At 35.9% G+C, this 18330-nt stretch overlaps 4 protein-coding genes across 6 annotated transcripts; 2 read left to right on the top strand and 2 right to left on the bottom strand.

The window, feature by feature from the left end:
* Positions 1–965: 965 nt before the first annotated feature.
* Positions 966–3321, top strand: LOC103871284 (protein TRAUCO). Its single transcript, XM_009149517.3, has 2 exons — positions 966–2044; positions 2793–3321. Exons 1-2 carry the CDS (start codon positions 1045–1047, stop codon positions 3056–3058), a joined length of 1266 nt encoding a protein of 421 aa, XP_009147765.2. The 5' UTR covers positions 966–1044; the 3' UTR covers positions 3059–3321.
* Positions 3322–3624: 303 nt separating this feature from the next.
* On the bottom strand, positions 3625–8518 carry LOC103871283 (ABC transporter G family member 13). The gene is made up of 9 exons (XM_009149516.2): positions 8116–8518; positions 6459–6538; positions 5896–6357; positions 5378–5500; positions 5142–5297; positions 4783–5067; positions 4447–4719; positions 4259–4366; positions 3625–4186 (listed from the first exon to the last, which is right to left on the bottom strand). Exons 1-9 carry the CDS (start codon positions 8333–8335, stop codon positions 3830–3832), a joined length of 2064 nt encoding a protein of 687 aa, XP_009147764.1. The 5' UTR covers positions 8336–8518; the 3' UTR covers positions 3625–3829.
* Positions 8519–12194: 3676 nt separating this feature from the next.
* Positions 12195–13961, bottom strand: LOC103871282 (RNA-binding protein Y14). The gene is made up of 4 exons (XM_009149515.3): positions 13628–13961; positions 13233–13369; positions 12745–12896; positions 12195–12467 (listed from the first exon to the last, which is right to left on the bottom strand). The coding sequence occupies exons 1-4, from the start codon at positions 13890–13892 to the stop codon at positions 12422–12424; spliced, it is 600 nt and encodes a 199-aa protein (XP_009147763.1). The 5' UTR covers positions 13893–13961; the 3' UTR covers positions 12195–12421.
* A 220-nt stretch (positions 13962–14181) lies between these two features.
* Positions 14182–18108, top strand: LOC103871279 (zinc finger CCCH domain-containing protein 55). Of its 3 annotated transcripts, none has more exons than XM_033272807.1 (9): positions 14182–16295; positions 16383–16514; positions 16605–16784; positions 16862–16959; positions 17047–17289; positions 17372–17441; positions 17521–17626; positions 17708–17738; positions 17842–18108. In XM_033272807.1, the coding sequence occupies exons 1-8, from the start codon at positions 15778–15780 to the stop codon at positions 17729–17731; spliced, it is 1371 nt and encodes a 456-aa protein (XP_033128698.1). In that variant the 5' UTR covers positions 14182–15777; the 3' UTR covers positions 17732–17738; positions 17842–18108. The 3 variants fall into 3 exon arrangements, with proteins under 3 accessions (XP_033128698.1, XP_009147761.1, XP_033128697.1); XM_009149513.3 differs by having other exon boundaries at positions 17357–17441; XM_033272806.1 differs by lacking the exon at positions 17708–17738 and having other exon boundaries at positions 17357–17441.
* Positions 18109–18330: the final 222 nt, after the last annotated feature.

Below are 18330 nucleotides of genomic sequence, written 5' to 3'. Positions count from 1 at the left end.
TTTTATAACAGATCATATTATTAAAATTAATATAACTTTTTTTGATAAGTGACCGAAAAGATAAAATAATCTTAAGACATATCTACTCAAATTAACTTTTGTAAACATTTCCACATGTGTTAAGAAATTGAGATAGTTCTACAAACTTACAAAATTCAAAGTCTAAAATCAAACGTGACACTACAAAATATTAATGAACTGGGAGACCAAAAAATGTCAAATGCAACTAAAGTGGACTAAGCATCAATAATACAATACACTAAGAGTTTGATTGGTTTTCCCGCTACCACCCGCAAACGCAGCTTTTGCGATTGGTAGCGGTTGACAGCGTTTCGAAACAATCATACAAACTGCTACAAATCGCTTCAAACCGCTCCAAACCTCTTAAAATCAAAAGCTGGTTCCAGCTAGCGTTTGCGGTTGCGGGCGGTTGCGGGAGGATAATTTTTTTTTTTTTTTTAAAAAAAGCCATATAAATACAAAAATAAAAATAAAAATAAAATTTTTAAAATGGAATTATAAAAATGCTAAAATATATCTATTATATTTTAATTAATATTATAAAATTTTAAAATAAAAATATTTTCTATAATTTAAAAAATTTAAAACTATAACTTTGAAAATATAATTTACATATTTATTATAATATTATGATTTTTGATATTTTTATAATTATATAAAATGTAAATATTGTTAATTTATTATTTAACCGCTGCTGTATTTGGTAGTTAACCAGTCATAAGTATCCCGCAAACGCACCAATTTCTAACCGCAGAATCAGTCGTACAAATCTCTTAAAACCGCTAGAAACTGCAACCACCCGCATCCGCAAACGCTCGCAGCCGCAACCGCAACCGCTGCGTTTGAACCAGTCAGACCCTAAGTCAAGTTCCATAACTCGTTTCTTATTGGGCCTCAAAAAAGCCCATATAGGCCCATAACTTCTCCATATCTCTCTCTCTCCCCCTCTCTTCCTTCTTCCTAAAACAACAGTCCCACGAAAAAAATCTCTTCTCCATCAGAAGAAACTTCCAAAAAGTTCCAATGGATCCTCCTCACTCAACTCCCATAATCGAAGAACCACAAGTTCCAATCTCGCTTCCCGAAGAACCCATCGATCCAGCACCAAACAACCCCGATTCGGAGAAACCGGATCCCGATCAACCCGGATCCGACTTAAAACTCGAATCCGACTCAGACGCTCCCACCGCTTCCTCCTCCGACAACCCTAAATCAGAATCCGCACCCGTCCAAAACGACGCCGTAATAGAAGAAGAAGACGAAGTAGACGAAGAAGAGGAAGACGAACATCCGATTAAGAAACAGAAACCTCTCGATTCTCTCAATCCCCTCGCCGTGAAGAACGAGGAGGAGCCGGAGCCTCCATCAGCGACTCCGATCGTAACCGCCGCAACAACCAAAAAATCAAAATCCAAGAAGAAGAACAACAACGTATGGGTTACAAAGAGCACACGCAAAGGCAAAAAGAAGAGCAAAGCCACCACCACGCCGAGCTCAGCCGCCGTGGACGACAAGGTCCTCATCACGCCGGTCCCGAGGTTCCCCGATAAGGGAGACGACACGCCCGACTCCGTGATCCGCCTCTCGAAGGTCTACAAGGCGGAGAAAGTCGAGGTGAGCGAGGACAGGCTCACCGCGGGGAGCAGCAAAGGGTACAGGATGGTGAGGGCCACGAGGGGAGTCGTGGAGGGAGCTTGGTACTTTGAGATTAGGGTTGTGAGTTTGGGGGAGACGGGGCATACGAGGCTTGGGTGGTCGAGTGAGAAGGGGGACTTGCAGGCGCCTGTGGGGTATGATGGGAATAGTTTTGGGTTTAGGGATGTTGATGGGTGTAAGATACATAAGGCTGTGAGGGGGGAGTATGCTGAGGGAGGGTATAAGGAAGGGGATGTTATTGGGTTTTATATTAACTTGCCTGATGGGGAAGCTTTTGCTCCTAAGCCGCCTCGGTATGTGTGGTATAAAGGGCAGAGGTATGTGTGTGCGCCTGATACTAAAGAGGAGCCTCCTAAAGTTGTGCCAGGTAATGAGTCTGTGTTCTTGTGGTTCATGTTCCGCTTTTTACTTTGGTGCATTGGTTGGAGTAGTGGACTAGAGCTGTATGTGTATGATGTTCCTAGTTAAAGTGGAGAGCTTTCTTTGAGTTTGTAGAGAATTTGAAATGTGGTTATAGTAGGGATTCTAATCACAAATTTGCGTTACTTGTTTGTACACGTTTGTGTTCTTGTAGTTAATGTTCTGCTTTTATTTAGTTGCATATCTTTAAGTGGACTGAAACTGCACACGAATGCTGTTGCTAGTAAAAGTGAAGAGCTTTCTTTGAATTTATAGGGAATTTGATAAGTAGGTTATACTGTGAGATTGCGTTACCTACTTGTACAAGTTCATGTTCTGTAGTTCCTTTTCTGCTTTTACCTTGTTGCATGTGTCTAAGTAGACTACAACTGCATATGAATGCTATTGCTAGCCTAAGTGGAGAGCTTCCGTTGGGTTTGTAGAGAATTGATATGTGGTTATAGTAGGGATTCTTAATCACAAGTTTTGCACAAGTTCGTGTTCTTGTAGTTAATGTTCTGCTTTTACTTAGTTGCATATGTTTAAGTGGACTAGAGCTGCATACGAATGATGTTACTAGTTAAAGTGGAGAGCTTTCTTTGAATTTGTTATGTTATGTTATGTGGTTATAGTAGGGAATCTTAATCACAGTTTCACACTGGCTAAATGCTTAAATCAAACCTTTTTTGTTAACGAATGCTTCTCTTCTGATGCAGGTAGTGAAATATCGTTCTTCAAAAATGGTGTATGTCAGGGAGTTGCTTTCAAAGATCTTTTTGGCGGTCGTTACTACCCTGCTGCTTCAATGTACACTCTCCCCGACCAGCCAAACTGTGTTGTGAAGTTCAATTTTGGCCCAGATTTCGAGTTTTACCCTGAGGATTTTGGTGAGCGTGCAACACCGAGGCCCATGTGGGAGGTTCCGTATCATGGATTCAATGGTAAACCTGAAAACGATGGTTCTGATGATATGAAGAGTTAGGTAGACCAAGCAGGCGTAATCTTAACATTTTTAACATAGTTTTTTTTTTAAATCTAGTCATTGGTTCAGATACGATTGTATGAGTAGCAAATGATACGCTGGAAACTAGCATTTTTCTTACTTTCAGAACTTTATGTTCTTTCTGGATTAGCCATATTCGTCAAAAGTTATTGGTTGTTCATTTGTATGTTTTCTTACCCTTCATATGTAACATTTACGACAAATTATATTTGCCTTTTCTTCAAAGGTTGAAACTTGACATATCTGCTGGGTATATTATACTTTTAAAGTTTGAATATTTGGGGGAGAATGCTTATTGTTAGTTTTGATTCTGTTTCTTGGTAGCTTAACGATGCTTATCAAACAAGGACTACCTTTGTAAAGGTACTGTCAGGTAACAAGTCTTTTCCATTGGTTCATGTATATATGTAGCTGTTGTTATTGAAGGAAACGTCTTATTTGATTTCTTTTTTAGTACATGCATGCATGATCCATCTCTTCTAATCTGAGAACGTAGCAATTCTCTTATCTTTTCTAGTGATTCATGTATGTATGCTTGTGAGTTCTATCCACCTGCTTAACAGATCTCATTAGTCAGAACGATAACATCGGTTTTTATCCTCACACAACAGTCTACAAAGAGTTTAACTAGTTTGAAGAGAGTAGTAGTAGTAGTAGTAACATCTAGCATATTGAAACATATGAAACTCTAGCTTAAGGTTAGCAGCGAGTAATATCTTCCACGCATCGTAGAGCTGTCTGTATATGCTTCTAATGCAGTGGAGAGTTAAGTCCTTCTTGAGAAGAGAGGGCATGGTGAACATTGTGTCTCTTGGAAGGGAAAGGTGACATTCTCCTGAAAGAAGGCCTCTTCTGGATATAGCTCAGAGTTCTCTTTGTGTATAGCATGTGAATCAATGGGAAAACCTTTTCCCGAAACTTGAGGATGGCGAAGAAGAGAAGCCTATACGCAACTAGAATCATCAGCACAACACCTAGATCCAACCACTTGGACTGTGCTGGATTAATGCCAAGAACAGTTTCAAGAATGAGCTCTCCTTTCATCTTTGGTACCAAAGGTAATGGAGAATTATACTCAACTCCAATCATCTCATTCTTGAATGCTCCCTGCAAGTTTTTTCAGATGTGCTCATTTTAGATAACCTCTATTTGCTCATCCTAAAAGCTGAGGAAACCTACCTGTAGTGCCCATGCACCATAGTTTATGTAAGACACTGGGTATCTCCAGAACACCATAGGTAAGTCAGGAAACAGTCTGAAAAATCCAGCACTCAATATCATAACTCCCTGTGACATGAAAAAATCAGAGCAGTTTATCGATATATATAAGAAGTGAGGGAGATAGAGAGATGGAGAAGCTTTCTTACAATGTAGCCAGCTCCTATTATGACTCCCATCAAGAAGTTAGGAACCATTGAAGCAATCATCATCATGCAACTCTCCACGGTTGCAATGGCACTGATGAGGTCGAGACAGCTATAGAAGAAATGAGAAGCTGAGGGTTGGAACTTCACCATGTAGTTAGTGATTGACGTGGTTCCAAGGCACATGAGGATTATGAAAGGCAACGAGGAGAGGAAGTTAGACACAGTGTATACTGCAACTCCATAGTGTCCGTTAAGCCTCTCCCTAGAAAACACCTACATAAAGATACTTCTTAAGAGGAACTCTAAGAGGTTTAGTGTTATGTTAGCTCTCTTTACCTTCATCTCTTCAATGAAAGATTGGAAACCTCCTATTGACATAATAGTCATGAAACCTGCCATGAATCCTCCACAAGCTGCAGTATTCATCACATTTGTGTGGTTTCTCCCCACGTTGAAGAAGACAGAACCGACGCAGATGGATAACAATATGTAGACTCCAATTCGTATCCAGTAGTACCCTAAGTCTCTACTCATGTTGATGAAAGACCGTTGAGTAAGCACTCTTAGTTGTTTCCACCAGCTTGTTTGACTCGCATTGTTCCTTTCAGTGACAAGTCCCTTCTGTTGAATCAAAGTTTAAATTGTGCTGATGAGACTAGTTATGACTGTGTTTAAAGTAGAAGTCATAAACATACTATTGATGTTATTTCTTGAATTCTTGCGCGTGAAGCTACTGCGTATTCTGAACACTTGAATTTTCTGACAAGCCTTGTTCTGATCTCTGCTGTTGGCATATTATCGAAGGGGTCTAACGTGTTTGACGTTTCTTGGTAAAGAGAGAAAGAAGAATCCTTCAGAGGAGGCAAAAAGCTTGCTTGAGTGTATATTGTAAGCTCATGAAAACAAAAGAAAAGGGAAGAAGAAGACTAACGTGGATTCTCCGAGATTCAACCACAGTTGCTGTGATGCCATCGAAGTCTGAGTTGACACAGCGCAGGAAGTGGTCAGATGGATTCCGTCTACTAGGACAAGGAAAGCCAGCTTCCCCAAAGAACTGCAAACTCACAGCAGCAACAACAACACAACAGAGCATGTTTTAGTGTATACTCTAGGCAAATGTACTCAACAGTATTCTAAAAATCTGTTTATGCGGCGCCTAGACACTAATCTTCCATTAAACGACTAACTAGTTTTCTTAACACTGATCTTAAGTAGTTAGTACCTTTGTCGTTTTATTAACAGCTTAGCAATTTTAGTAATATACTCTTGACACTAATCCTCTATTAAACGACTAACTACTACTATTTAGCAATTTTAGTATATACTCTTGACAAAATGCTCAATAGTGTTCTAAAAATCGGTTCATGCCGAGCCTAAACACTAATCCTCTATTAAAAGACTAACCACCACTTAACGATTTTTTGAACATTGATCTTAAGTAGTTATTACCTTTGTTGCAAACTTTGCTTCTCCAAAGTAAACAGTTTCTCCTCCAGAGAGAAGTAGCAAGTCATCAAAGAGTGCAAAGACCTCACCACTCGGCTGATGAATCGAAGAAATCACGGTTTTGCCATTGCTAGCGATGTTTCTGAGAATCTGAACCACGAAGAAAGCCGATGCACTGTCCAAACCACTTGTGGGCTCGTCTAAGAAGAGGAGACTCGGTTTGGTTAGGACCTCGAGTGCAATACTGAGCCGTTTCTTCTCTCCTCCGCTTATTCCTCGCATATGCCAGTTTCCTATAGTCCTGTCTGAACATTCTTGTAGACCCATGTCAGTGATTGTAGCTTCCACGATGTCAGTGATCTGTTTTCTGCTTAGCTTTGATGGGAGCCTGAGATGAGCTGAGTAAGCTATGGATTCTCTCACTGTCAAAGTTCCTAGCAATACATCTTCTTGTGTCACATAGGCCTGAGAGTTTCTCAATAAATTTATAAAAAAAAACATTTTATGATTTAGGTTTAGGACATGAATAAGAGTTTAAATTGTGTAAAAGGATAAGATTTGCTTACAGAAGTACCAAAGTCAAGCCTTCTCTTCTTGCCATTGACAAGAACCTTGCCACTCATCACTACATTCCCTGCTAATCTTCCTGTACTATCACCAAGTAACTTGTAATCTAAATCAACTATATAATATTAGTGTTTTATATTTCATCTTCTGAATTTCTTGATAGTTTTCTTCCCCCGGGTTAGAAGAATATAAGCCATAGCATATGTTTGATGTGGCCATGTAATCAATGTATTTTGTGATAAATAAGCCAAATATGCACTTCAAAGTTTTCATTTAAAATATATAGACAAATAACCAAATGATAAAGCTGTACTTCTTGCTTGTACTATTTTGCTTGCATATGCTTTTTCAGTTTTTTGTTAAACAGCGCATTGTCGAGTTATATGAATGACTATATTGTGTATTGTTTTCTCTAAATCCATGACATGGATAAAATAACATGTCATTTGAGTTGGTAACACGTTACTATTCAAAATACAAGTACGAAAAATATATGGTCATTTATCTAGCTAATAAATGATTATGATTATTTGGAGTAAATATTTTTATTCGTTTTTCAAAGAGAGAATATAAATATTCATAATCAAATTAAAAGGTGGTTTTGGAAGAGGAAAATGTCTATTTGGAATTATTTTTTTGATATCCCCTAATGAGTTGGTCGATCCAATGACCAATCACCAAACCGGGTTCACCTCCAGGTTTGGAGATTCCAATTTGGTTTTGTTGTTTGAAAGTTGAAACTATACCATTAACCGGACCATTGCCACTCTAAAATTTTGTGCAGGTTGTTGGTATTTGGTGTATGGTAGTTGGTTAACATTTAAAATCATTAGTTAATAAGAAAATTTACTGCTGAATTTCTTAAAATAGTATTGTTAGAGAAATGTAGCTATTCCAATATTAAATGTACAGCACATGTAAACTTAATGAGGAACATGAAAATTGCAACTATGTTTCACTTTTAGTTAGTACTTAATATAATTTTAGAAAGTTCGGCAGCTGGAATTCATTATTTTAAAGGAGAAATACCTATATATTTATCAACGTTTTTATGAAATTTATATGTAAATATAGCATTGTTTTTCAATATACATAATAATCTGTATATATGTAACATGCTGACAAAAAAAAATATGTTTGAAAAAGGAAGTGTGTATATATATATATATATATGTATATATATAGATATATAATCTCAAAAATAAAACAAATGGGTTTGGTCAAAGCTACAGAAGAGCTAAGAAGAACTCCAATTAATGTTTTTAACTCTACATACATTGTTGCTTTTAAACAGGGAAATTGTATTTGTATATTGCGTTTAATATAATTATGTATTTTCTTCTCATATGAAAAAAAAATACAGTATTCCATCTAGTTGCATAAGAAATTTACATATTTAATTAGATAAACCTAATTTTTGGATAAAAAATTTCAACTACATGAGAGAGTTTGCTCAAAAGACAAGAAGACTACACATCGACGATCGTTATGTAATACCGCTAATAGATGTAAGATATCGAGTATAACACTTAACAAGTTAAGTACACACGCAGAAAATGCAGAATAAGCGACGAGCTATGCCTCACACGGGAGGGCGTGTCATGTGTGTGTGTGTGTGTTTGTGTGAGAGGAAGAGAGAGAGAAGTTAATAGTAACCTGCTAAAGCATCAAGAAGTGTAGATTTGCCAGAACCAGAAGGACCCATGATGGCTAAGATCCTATTTGGCTCACCACAACCATTCACTCCATTCAATAATCTCTTAGTCGGTCCTTGGCCGAAGTTTGGAATCACCACCGTAAGGTCTTCCCACGCCAGGAACATCGCAGCCTTATCACTACCGTGCTCCACCTCCTCAGCCTCAGGAGTAGTAGCCATATAGATTGAAACTAACAGCTAGGTGGTTGCCGAATTTATCTTTAGGGGTTTTTTGGAGAAGAAGAGTGAACTATGTGTAAATGGTTATGATCTTCTTTATATATATCAAATTAGAATTGGTGTTGTGTGATGAATGTATTTATTAAGGTGGCCCAATTTCTTTAAACCAATTTGAGTTAAACCGAAACTGTACCAAGAAAAGTGATATGATTTGAAGAAGTGTTATATTTTCTTAAAAGCCAAAATCGAGTAAAATAATTATATTAAATATAAATATCTCAACTATATGCAAATACCTCTATGGGGTTCCCAAACAAAATATATATCTCAACTATATGCATATATAAATATTTATATTGTATTAAGAAAATCTCAAAACCATGATAATTCAAAAACAATAATTAAATAGTATGTATAAATTAATATATTTTGAGAATTCTTGTGATAACCTTCATTAATCATGCTATTAGTTTACACATTTTATAAACCAAAGAAATATAACCATGCTAGATACAGAAAATCTGTATTAAGAAAATGCAAAGCCATAAATTTTTTATATATAGTCTGGGTGTATTGTGATTTGTGTATGTACATCATCATGCATGCATAGACTTATGCATGTGACAGAATAATTGACATTTGATGTTAATATTCACTTACTCGTTGGACCCATTAGATACCAGATAAGTCGAGATCTAAAGACATGCGGATGATATGAAACTTATGCTTTTCGTTTCATGATTTTAGGAAATATAACACTTTAGTGTATATCACATATATGTATCACTTAAATTGCAAAAACTTTCGTTTCTGGCTAAAATCAGTTAGAAAAAAAGAAAAAAAGAAAAAAATCGTTTCTGGCAATTTCAGTTATTTTATAAAACGTCGCTTTAAAACTGGCAACAATTAATATATTGGAGATCACAATGTATATATTCAATATTTTCTAACATATGTTAAGTTTGAGTCAAAACTTTTGACTATAAGGTGGTACTTTTGAATTGAAATTTCTGTGTAATAGTATCGTTTGAAACATGTGTTCGCGAGTTAACGAGTACTATAAGCGGCCGAGAATTAGTGATGATAAGAAATCCAGAGAATAGTTTTTGTGTTAATTAAGAGAAATTTAAAAGCCGGTTGATTTTAGTATTTATAATTATTTATTTACTTTAGAATATGTATCTTGAATTCTAGATATCTTATCTGTTTGAATCATTATTTATACTTTCATTACAAATCAATTTTAAATTTTATAGTTCTTCCCCAACAAAATTTACTCGTCCACATGTGTCAAATGATTTGTCATTCTTATACGTTATGATCAGGACACTCTTAAACGCACATGCACTGCTTTATCTTAAAAGACTTTGATATATGCAGTTTTCACCGTACAAAGAGGTATTTATTACCAGCCAGTAACCAAAACATACTTCATATTAACTCTCTTTACACCGCTATATCTTCGAAAAACTTTAAAAGAGAGGCTGGCAATTAGTTCCCAAATGATACATTATATACTTGATACTTCCTTGCCAAAGTGTGTTGTCGATATGCATTGTATTACTTCTTTTTTTTTTGTCAACATGCATTGTATTACTTCTAATGTTTTCTTTCTTTTTGTGCGTGTAAATGAATATTGTAAAATAGCATGCGACTGGATTAGTATTATTTACCTATTGTTCCTGATTTTTCCTGGGTTAATTTATTGATTAACACGATCTTCTAACAAATTATACAACAATCATTACATCTGTGTTGTTATATCAGGACGAAGGGTCCCTGGAATGAATGCACATATCGTACTTTGATCGTCCATGTGTAAATTGTAGAAAACATTATATTAAATACATAAACATGATCACATATTCGATAAAGATAACATTTCTATTTTCGGAGCATTTAAATTAATTCAAATCATTTAGATTAGTAGATTTTATGCTAAATCGTAAAAAATGCTCAATTATTTTTTTTCTAATAAAAGTTTTATTTTTTTTCCTCTGTCTTGTCAATGAGCCTTGCAAGTTTTATCGGTGGTAAAAGATTTTTCAGAGTTTCTCATGTTTCTTTCCCTCCATATTTAATAAACTACACAATGGAATACATACATTACGATAAACATCAGGATATATTTTAGTGTAGTATCGAAGATAAAATATTAACTTTTGACAATCTAGGGATACATAGTTTTCGTTCAAAAATTAAAAAGGGATACATAGCAAAATGGTTACGTAATTGTTTCTAAACATATCTTTAATATGTTACATAACTAAAACGTCTGAACCTTCTCTTAAATTGCACCAACAAGAATTCATTACTGCGGTAACCTAATCAATATTGGTAGCTATAAACTTATTAAATGATTTCTTCCTTCTGCCCTCGTCATAATTATAACCTTCTTTCATATCGTCCATTAATGCTATAGTATTAATTAAAGTCACTATTGAAAGAAAAGAAGTACTCCGTATACAACTCGAGGAAGCAAAGAATGTTTGATTGGGTCTAGCTGAATGATGTAACCATTTAACAATTTGCGTAACTTCAACCAAGTTTGTACTGGTAGTATTAATTAATTTCTTCAGTTCAGTTCATTTTGTACAACTTAACTTTTGCTCCGACTATTTGCTTCCTCAAGAGAAACGTTTGTCGGAGATGATTGTATGGTATAGTCTTGAAAACTTGTGTCCGATAATGTGTTTACTGTATGATGTATCCATTGAGTCATTGACTGATGTTGACGGAAAGTGAACTGTTAGGCGTAAATGGTGAGAGATCTTGAGCACAATGAAAGTAGAATTGCTTGGATGATTTTTTAAAGATGGTTCATGATGATATAAATTAAACTATGAGACGTGAATCACAGATAAAATTATCAGTTATTCAGTTTTAGATACAATATTTCATATAATCTGTAATAAAAATCAAATCAGTATATATATATATATATATATATATATATATTCCTTTATTTTCTAGTTTTCTGTCTGATAAAAACTGATTTTATAAACATTTTATTAATACTCCCTCTGTTTTTAAATACTTGACTATTCAGAGAATTTTCTTTTTGATAATGTTTTTAATTTCTATGAAATTTTTTATTAACAATTGATGTTATATGGCTAATAATATTATGCGTTCTATTTTACTATTGTTCAAATGTGTATAGCTAGCGATGCATTTTTTGTTTAGAAAATGTAAATAATAGTAAATGCTTTTCTAATATGTGCGCCTATTTTTTAAAGACATCTAATAAAAATGGAGGGAGTAACTAATAGTGGGGTTTGTGATCTAAAGATTTGTCTTTTGTTTAACGTTTATTAAAAAAAACTCTTAGCCATGTTGACCTCCTTAGTAAGTCAATTTTATACCAAATTAAACAAATTGTTTATATTAACATAGTTGTATTATAAAATAAAAATTAAAAATTTTCATCAATTGATAGACTATCAAAAAATTCAAACATGGAAAATGTTGTCGAAGTCAGCTTCTTTTGGTCATGAGATATGAAATAAATAAAGAGAGAATTGGAAGTAGAATTCTGTAATATCTACTATACATATACAACCTTCGTTATATTTATTACATCTCAACCATATAACTGCGCAACACTGACACATTTATTTAATTCAACGATCTATATACTGTGTAAGTTTTTCTTTCTACCTCCAACTCGTTACTTGTTGACTTTTGTTACCGTGGCCAAAGTTGCCTTCCCAGCACTTTTTTATTTATTTTACTTGATTTTTTCTCAAGTAATTTATGGGATTTAGGCCCATTTGTGCTAAAAACACTCGTGACTTTCTGATAACATATTTGGTTTCAATTTCTGTAGTGGAAGGTCTTGTTTGATTTTCACTTACTATATGAAAGCAATATTGATGATAAAAACTAAAACATCCTCAACCAATATTTTTTTCTTCTCCCAAACCAGAAGCATTGAAACATATCTCTCATGGTGTTCAAAAAGCAAATACATATCCAAACCTACGCAACCGAGAAAAAGAGTCCAAACACTCACGACTTACAGATAGAGAGAGAATCACAAATACAGAGAGATGTGGAGACAACTCTGGAAACCAAATGAAACAATCAGAAACGTCTTCTCGGGCTTCTTGAACGTTGTGACCTCCCAGACCTGTAAAAACCCACAGAAGAATCGAATGATCAAAAGATGCTATGAATAAAACGCAAACAACAAGGTCAAACAACTTAAAGAAAGTCAAATACTTTGTCAACAATTAAGACATACATAAACAATCTTAACTCTAAATAAAGCAGCAAAGACTACTCTCACTTGCACGTAGGTGTTCTTAATCATACTTGCAATTAAATCTCACAAAAAAAAGTAATCTCCTCGTACTTGTTGTGCTTGGTTATGAGAGGCGATATAAACGACAGATTAGGATACAAACCTCATGTTTCTTCTCCTGTAAGATCCCGCATTGGGTCCATTGCTGAAGGCCCAGTCAACGCTGACGTTCTGTGTAAGAAGCTCAGCACCATTCATTGCCTTGATAGCATTCTGTGCTTCTTCACTCTTCTCATATTCTATCAAAGCATAACCCTAAAGAACAAAGAAGACAAAATAAAGTGGGCAAGATTATTACAACTTCCAGAAGATAATCACAAAATAACTGAAGTAACTGAACAATAGTAGTCCAATATTCGTAAAATTAACTTCATCTCGGATACAAAAATATTACATCTATCATAATAGTAGTCCAATATTCCAAAATTAACTTCCTTTTTTTAATTAGTCAGCGTTACACTGATTAACACAAACACCAAAAATCTAACATAGCAAAAGAAACTACTTTGCTAAACAGCAAACACCAAAAAGCTACTAAACTATAAGAAGAGCTACAAAGAACAAAGAATAAATAAAAAAAAAACTCCATACCTTGACAAAACCAGTACGACGATCGAGATTGAGATGTAAACTCTTAATCTCCCCAAAATCACCAAAAGCATTCGATATATCATCTTCCTGTGCCTCCTCATGAACTCCCGTCACCAAAATAATCCACCCCTCGATAGCTAAATACAAACCAAGACAACAAAATCATCAACAAATAGTTCTTCTAACTCTTTATTACCATCAAGTCAACAAGACCAATGCATACTATCAGACCAAACGAGAATGTATCTAATTCAGACCAAAGCTTAACACTTAGTCTTACTCGCAAAGGAGCAAGCTTTCTAGGTCAAATCGAATCTTAGCCACATGGGTATCTGAGAAACCCTAGAACAAACCAATCAACTTAAGCTAGAGAGAGAGAGAGAGAGTGTGATTACATCGCTGAGGGCCGGGACCACCATCGGAACCGAGCGAATCGAAATCTCGGGAGGAAAGGCGGCGCTGGCGATCGGAATCTTTCTCCTCGCGAAAGCCACGGCCTTTGGTCTTCCTCTGAGCTGAATCGTCGTTCGCTCCGGCGATGGTAGACCTAAGGCGAGGGTTGGCAGCGCGTGGGGAGAGATCAGCTGCTGCACCGTCTTCGTCCATGAGGTCATCCTCCTCTGGCTCGAAATCGACTGTTTCGGGTTCTAGGTTCGCCATTACTTCCGCCGCCGCCGTCGTCGTCGATGCCGATTAAATCTCTTCTGCGTCTACCTTAGATCTTTCTGGTAATGGTTTATAAGATTGTTAATTAGGCCTTTAATGGGCCTGTTTTGGGCCGTAGCCTTCAGTTTCTTCTTATACTTCCAACAACAACAACGTTTTACTAAATTTTTACAATCGATCTTAAGGTTGTTTCGCCCAACAAGAACAAAAAAAACCACTAAGTTCTTTATTCAAAACATAACAATGATGAAAATAAAGATACTAAGAGCATGATTAACCACAAATCCCATTAGAGTTGCTTAATGATTATTTTAATATATAATTGTTGATAAGCACTTTAGATAAGAAACACCCAAATTTTGTGCCTCAATGCTAGTTGCTTACCTAAAGGTTCTTAAAAAAATTACTTTGGGTTAAAGTTGCACAATTGAAAGATTAGGGGTCAATTAGAGAGGTCTGTTCTGCAAATCTGATAGTTTTGGGATCAAAAAATAATTATCCAAAGACAAAGGACCAGACTTGAAAATAAGCCAAGAATGGCCATTGGAGCTCACAAGCTTTCTCTCCCGGATCTGGAGCACGATGGTGGAGGATCCGGCGATGGAAAAGCTTGATTCCATGGCGTCGGAGAGTTGAGACGGGTTACCTGGATCGAAGGATAGGAGACGAGCTGCAGAGGGCCGACGAAATGAACATCTTCATGACGTCTCTGTAGCAGCGGAACATGTCGGAGAAGGAGTTCTTGACCTTGGGCTGGATTTTGTACCGATCGAACCAGGCGATCAAGCCAATTCGACGAAGACGAGAGGGAGAGGATCGAGCCAATTCGACTAAGATCCAACACGTGTCCCACAAGCACCGGTTCTTCTACCTCCTTTTTAAGCACCGCTTTTTCACATTAATCCCATTTTTCTTTTTTTTAAATATTTATTAAGCTAAGCATTCCCCTTAAGCACCCTGGTTGAAGATGGTCTAATACTACTCGAGATTGAATCATGGCATACCTTTATAAGCTTTCATGATGTCAAATTATTTGAAATTATTTTTATCACTTAAGAATTAAGATACTACTATATCATATTTTGGTTTGTATACACTTTCACAATAGGTAATACTCTGATGGTCCATGTCTTTGATGGTGATCATCATTGTTTTATCCGCTTAAATTCAATCATTCTACTTGAACATTGCTTTATATTTCTTTTGCAAAAAAAAAAAAAAAACATTTGTATTACCATAACATTGTTATTGTGGTTCACTAAGATTTAATATTTTATTGCGAACGTTGGACCATAACTTGGTGAATTTAGAGATGAAAATAAATGTTTTAAAAATTATATATTCTATTCATTCCAAAAAGATATATGTTCTAGAAATTTTCTTTTCCAAAAAATAATGTTTCACATTTCAATGCATTAGTATGGTAAATTGTAAATTTCAAAAAGTATAATTATGTTTCTTGAAATTTCTAAATTGTGGAGAATAGTTAGTTACGAAAAATAATGTGTTGAGAACTAAAATTTTATTTATTTTTAAATAGGTGTAAAAAAAATTTAAAACATACAATTTTTTGAGATAGAGAGAGTACCATTTAAACTATAAATAGGAAAACAAAAGAAACTAAAATTACTTTTGAAAACACTAGGAAAACTACTTTATCCAAGAAAAGGGGAAAAGGGTTTGATTCCTAATTCCTATTATGCTACTCCCTAATTTGCAATTTAACACTAATCCACCAAAAAAACAGGCAAAAATATAGTTATATAATCTTTTTTCATTACAATCCCGCTCGTTACCATTCTCCGAGGCAAAAAGCTAAGTGTCTCTTTTTTTCATCATCTTCCAAGAGAAACCAAACTCAAAACTTTTTTGTCCGGCCATGGATCCCGACGATCCCACTTCAATAATCCTCAAAAAGATCAGAACTTTAGAACCCGACAACGCCCCCAAACTCATTGGCTACTTTCTATTGCAAGACATGGAACAAACTGATTTGATTCGTCTCGCTTTTGGTCCCGACACTCTCTTACACACTTTCTGTTGTCAAGCCAAATCTCATTTGGGTCTTTCCTCAAAACCCATTAGTATCCACCAGACACTGTCTCAGTCTTCTCCAAGTAATGGGTTCTCAACAAACCCTAACCCTAACTTCGATTCTAGACCATTTCTTGAGGATCCGTTTGCTAACTTGCATAAGAGGAGTTTCTCTCCAAACGAGGCTTGTCTTGAACCAGAGGAACCAGGATTTGGAGCCGGTTATCGGTTTTCACAGACCGGTTTAGTTGATGGGTTCGGTTCATCTAGTGGTGAGAGCGGTTACGTGTGCTTACAGAGAGAGGAGATGATGAGGATGAAGTTAGCTCAGCAACAGAGAGTGGCTCAGCTCATGGCGCTAAGGTAAAGTTTGAATCTTTTTGATCTGTCTTTGTGAAAGACTCTGACTTTACATGAAAGAGTGTTTTTTTTCTTGTTTGTTACTTGCAGACAAGGAGAAGAAAGTGGTTACTGTTACAGTCCAAGCAGGCATGGAAGAGATGATTTTGTTTCTAGACAGATCTACTTGACATTTCCATCTGAAAGCTCCTTTACAGATGCAGACGTCTCCTCTTATTTCAGGTAATGTTAAGAGACTATCATCAAGCCATCATTGTTTCTTTGTCTGTTGTTGACATTGTGATGGTAACTTCTTGTGTGTGTACTGTGTAGTGACTTTGGAGCTGTGGAAGATGTGAGGATACCATATCAGCAGCAAAGGATGTATGGGTTTGTTACTTTCTCTAATGCTGAAACTGTGAGAACCATATTGGCTCGTGGGAATCCTCATTTCATCTGTGAGTCTCGTGTGCTTGTTAAACCGTACAAGGAGAAAGGAAAGATTCTTCAAAAGTAATGTACTTGATCCCTCTTGTGTCTTTTAGTCTGCTTTGGGTTTGTTTACTTATTATGGTTTGGTGAAATGATAGCAAGTGGCAACAGCAGCAACTTCAGCAGCTGATGGAGAGAGGGAGCTATTCTCCATCTTCAAGTCCTTCTGAAATGGATCTCTATGAATGTCACTTGGGTTAGTTTCTATTTTGAGTTAAGAATTGTATTTTGTTGCTTCTTTCTTACTGAGATTGTAACTCTTGAGTTGTCTTTTCATTACCAGGTCCAAGGATGTTTTCAAGGAACACACAAGAGATGATGAGAAGGAAAGCTGATGTACAACGTGCCATTGAAGTAGAACTCCAAAGAAGAAGGTTCTTGGCTCTGCAATTGCCTGGGAGGGAGAATGAGTCTGTTCATCATCTCCAGCGTAGTCTTTCTATGGGCTCTCCTTCTCATCTCCCACCTCGGTTCAACCATAGTCTTCTCTTTCAACCAGAAAGCAGCATGGAAGAAACCACAGAAGGTTGTTCTTGTTGACCTTTTAAGCTTTCTTTTCTCGGCCTTCATTGATGATCTTTTTTTCTTGGCAGGTGATAGTGATAGAGGTGAAAGCCATCTTCATCTAGTACCAAACAACAACAAAGAATGCAGATACAGTAACGAGTTCCACAACAGGTAAACGAGTGATTGGAATCAAGGCCTAAATAAGCTACTTCATTAGTTCTTACACACGTTCTTGTTTACATTTCTCAAGGCAAGAGACGAGTCCGGAGAAAACTCTTCCTGATAGCTTGTTTGGTTTCCCTATTAAGTCTGAAGAAACACTCCAAACTGAGTCTGATACCAAAGCAGAGGAATGGGTATGTTCAACCTAAACTCAGATAGTATCTCATAACAAAATAGCATATTCTCTAAACCAAAACCATCTTTTACCTTTTCAGGCTAGAAAGAAACAAGTGTATTGATTGAAAGGTGAGCAGTTTCGCCATGAAGTAACTTGAAACTCCTATAAAACTGTTACTTTTTGTTGCGAACTTCATTTGGGTTTTTTGTTTGTTACATGTTTTGAGTGCAGAGACGTAAAGACTGATAAAAGATGGAAGTAGAAGAGAAATTGTGTGTATATACAAAAGCTTTAGGATATTATCAACAAAAAGCTATTAGGACTAACCTCAGACAACATATGGAGGATGATCAGATCAACACAACAAATGGAGGATGATCAGATTTTCTTTTTATGGGCAAAAGCTGCATCTGTTACTTTTTACCATGATTGTATAAAATGCATGTGTGCTTTCTTGGAACTCACTTTCAAAAAAGGGTCAGTGTCACAATTCACAAAGTCTTGACTCTTAAGGATAAAGGTTGAACCTTGAAGACTCTAATTTGATGCTTCAGCCCAACTTAACTGAACCGGAAATGTCCAAACCGAAATTTGATATTAACTTGATTGGTATTGAAGATTTAACAATGAATTTGAACCAATTTTTATCAGGTTAAATAAAATGCTCCCTTATGAATAAATAAATAAATATTTTTTTGTGTTCATTTAATTGAGTTCCTC

This window comes from Brassica rapa, chromosome A06 (genome assembly GCF_000309985.2).
Source record: "Brassica rapa cultivar Chiifu-401-42 chromosome A06, CAAS_Brap_v3.01, whole genome shotgun sequence".
Classification (NCBI taxonomy): domain Eukaryota; kingdom Viridiplantae; phylum Streptophyta; class Magnoliopsida; order Brassicales; family Brassicaceae; genus Brassica; species Brassica rapa.
This window is presented reverse-complemented; position numbering and strand designations above follow the sequence as displayed.